General features: G+C 35.8%; 1 protein-coding gene across 1 annotated transcript; it reads right to left on the reverse strand.

Moving 5' to 3' along the window:
• Nucleotides 1–1,257: 1,257 nt before the first annotated feature.
• Nucleotides 1,258–2,511, reverse strand: LOC117785327. Its single transcript, XM_034623283.1, has 3 exons — nt 2,242–2,511; nt 1,929–2,039; nt 1,258–1,674 (listed from the first exon to the last, which is right to left on the reverse strand). The coding sequence occupies exons 1-3, from the start codon at nt 2,509–2,511 to the stop codon at nt 1,258–1,260; spliced, it is 798 nt and encodes a 265-aa protein (XP_034479174.1).
• Between the last annotated feature and the right edge of the window lie 471 nt (nt 2,512–2,982).

Consider the following 2,982-nt stretch of genomic DNA (forward strand, 5'->3'; position numbering starts at 1 on the left):
AGCAGGCAACACTGGCGTCTACAATTCCCACTGACCACGGCATAAATAAATGTGTAAATTAATCGATTCGAATGCATTGCAAGACAGCAATCCAAAGTAGCAGAAAAGTGAACGACTAGGTGATACCCTGCTGCTCTAAAAGTAAATACAAGTCTGGGAAAATTGATGATCTATAATAAATATAGATAGTCGAAATTGTTATACCACAAACATAAATAAAGTGCTCGACTTGCTGAAGACCTGTAGTTTTAGAATATAAATTTTGTTCTTCTAGAAAGCAATTAAAGATATTCATATACTTTTATTTTTATATTTATAGATTTAAAAGTTGACATATTTGTTTTTTATTTTTTTAAATAGTTAAATTCTATGAAAATTATTTTTTTATTGTTTTCACATGTTCTAAAAACCATAGAGAGGATTAAATTCATATATATATTTGTATATTTTTATTTGACATTTGACATGTTTTATTTTTTTTAAATAGTTAAATTCTATGAAAATTATTTTTTATTGTTTTCACATGTACTAAAAGCCATAGAGAGGTTTAAAAAAAATAGGAAATAAAATGAAAATCCATAAAAATAATATATATTTTTGCAAGAAAAATTGAGAAAATATTTCATATTGTGAAAACACTTTCTTGAATTAATGTATGCCTTTTATAGGAACAGGGCTCAATAAGAAAACTGCTTTCTCTTACAAATATTATCTGATATAACATAAATTAAAAAATTGATTTCATTTTGAACCGCAAAATGACTTTAAGCAACAATATACCCAATTTAAGCACAATTTCCGATTGGACAATAGAGAATGAATGCAGCTCAATAAAAACAATACTATATTACAACTGACAGAACAAATTGTTGGCTAAAAGACAGACTTGAAGTTCTAGGTTTTATGCTATACATTGATTCTAGAACTCAATAGTTTCGAAATGATGTGTAATTCTTTTAGGTGTTTTTCAAGTTTATTTAGAGTAATTTAATCGTTTACATGTTAATTGTTATCAATAATGTTAATAATTTTGTATTAAAGTTATTATTATAATAATTGTGATGAAAGTTGTAGTGTTTTTTTTTTTTTTTTGGACTGTTCTATATTTTTTTTTTTTTTTTTTTTTTTTGGTACATGTTAGCCCAAAAATAAGTGGTTTTTGAGTGCAATTTGGTGAGGCAGTAGCTGGTGGTTTTTGTGGTGTGCTTTGAGCTGGTTTAGTGGTGTTTTATAAGTGTTTTCGTGTTGCTGGAGCTCTCAACCAAGTGTGGGAAACTCCATTTCATCCGCCATATTGATGGACTCGGCAGTGCCCTCGGACTCCGATTTGTTGTAGGCACGTCCCGACCAACCACTGAGATAACCACTGCGACGTCGATCATCCTTGAACTTGAACTCAATGTCCATAATACGCTGTAGACGTCCCACACGCTGTGGATACATGGTTGCATCGTACTCCAGATTGTTGTCATCCTCGGACTTGTTGGCCTGTTGCTGCTTCTTCTTCTGCAAGACGGTCATCTTCTTCCAATCGGGCTTATTGGGCTCACCTTCGCCGGGCTTGCGTATATTATAAATGGGCTTGGCACGCACTCCATGCATGGCACGCCATTGCTCCACTGTAATGTACTTGGTGTCATCCTCCTCCTCAGCGAGTTGCGGTTGCTCCTGTTGCTTCAGTTGTTGTGATTGTTGTGATTGTTGTTGCTGTTGTGTTTGTTGTTGCTGTTGTGATTGTTGCTGTTGCTGTTGTTGGTTGTCTTCGTTATCTGATAGTGTTGCTTGCTTTATTGGCATATTCTGCTCTTCAATATCTTTGAGCGCAGATCCCCAGTTGTGGGCACCGCCGCCATTCCGCTTAACGATCGCCTTGATGCCCGTTTTATCCGAGCTGGAATGGCGATCTAACTTACTTTTTATTGGCCTACCTGCAGCTCCTCCGCCGCCGCCGCCGCTTCCTCCTCTGCCATAGCCAACACCAGCATAAGCTCCATAGCCGCCTGCTCCTCCTGCTCCTCCTCCTCCAAAGCCGCCTGCTCCTCCATAGTTACCATAGCCACCATAATAACCCCGATTGCTATTGTTTATAATACGCCCTCTATAAATACGCTCTTGTGGCTGCTGTTGCTGTTGTTGCTGCAACTGTTGCTGCTGTTGCTGTTGCTTTTGTTCCAGCTGCAACTGTTGCTGCAACTGCTGCTGCAACTCGTGCTGCAGCTGCTGCTGCAATTGTTGCTGCACCTTCAACTGCTGCGGCTCCTTGACTTGGCCCATTTCCAGCTTTGTATTTGTATTTGACTTGGACTGCAATTCGAGCATTTTGGCCATCTCCACAATGCTTTTGGCCTTGTCCCTTGGCGTCTTGGTGCGTTTGGTCTTTGGCTGTGCGACAGCTTGTGGCATCTGTGGCATCTGTGGCATCTGTGGCAGCTGCTTTTGGTCAACGCTTTGATCGTTGGCATCGTCGTCCACGAACAGCAATTGATAGCGATTATCACCCAAATAATCCATACTTTTGCTTTGTTTTTTTTTTTTACAAAGTTACAAAATTTTCTATTTTAGTATTATTTCGAGCAGAGGATTTTTATAAAAATGAGCTCTACAGTTTCATAGAGTCAACAGTTTTGATCTTACTTTGCCCGGGCTACTTTATAGATACTTTCTACTTGTCGCATAGCCTGCTTGAATTTTCAGAAGCTTCAGCTACAAAAGATTAAAGTATCTGATCTGACAGCAAATACAAAATAAATAAACTAGAACTATTTGTAAAAGTTTTCAAGGTTAATCTAATATTTTGGCCCAAATAAAATCCTTATATAATCTTTTATTATTAATTTGTATTGTAAAAAATTAAAATAAACCGATTTAATTATTTTTATTACATTAATTAAAAGTTTTTTTTTAATTTATTCTTTTTTTTTAATTTTAAGAAAAGTTATTTATAAGTTTTTCTAATAAAAATATTTTATTTATTTATTTTAC

The sequence above is a fragment of the Drosophila innubila genome, chromosome X, assembly GCF_004354385.1.
Source record: "Drosophila innubila isolate TH190305 chromosome X, UK_Dinn_1.0, whole genome shotgun sequence".
Lineage (NCBI taxonomy): Eukaryota > Metazoa > Arthropoda > Insecta > Diptera > Drosophilidae > Drosophila > Drosophila innubila.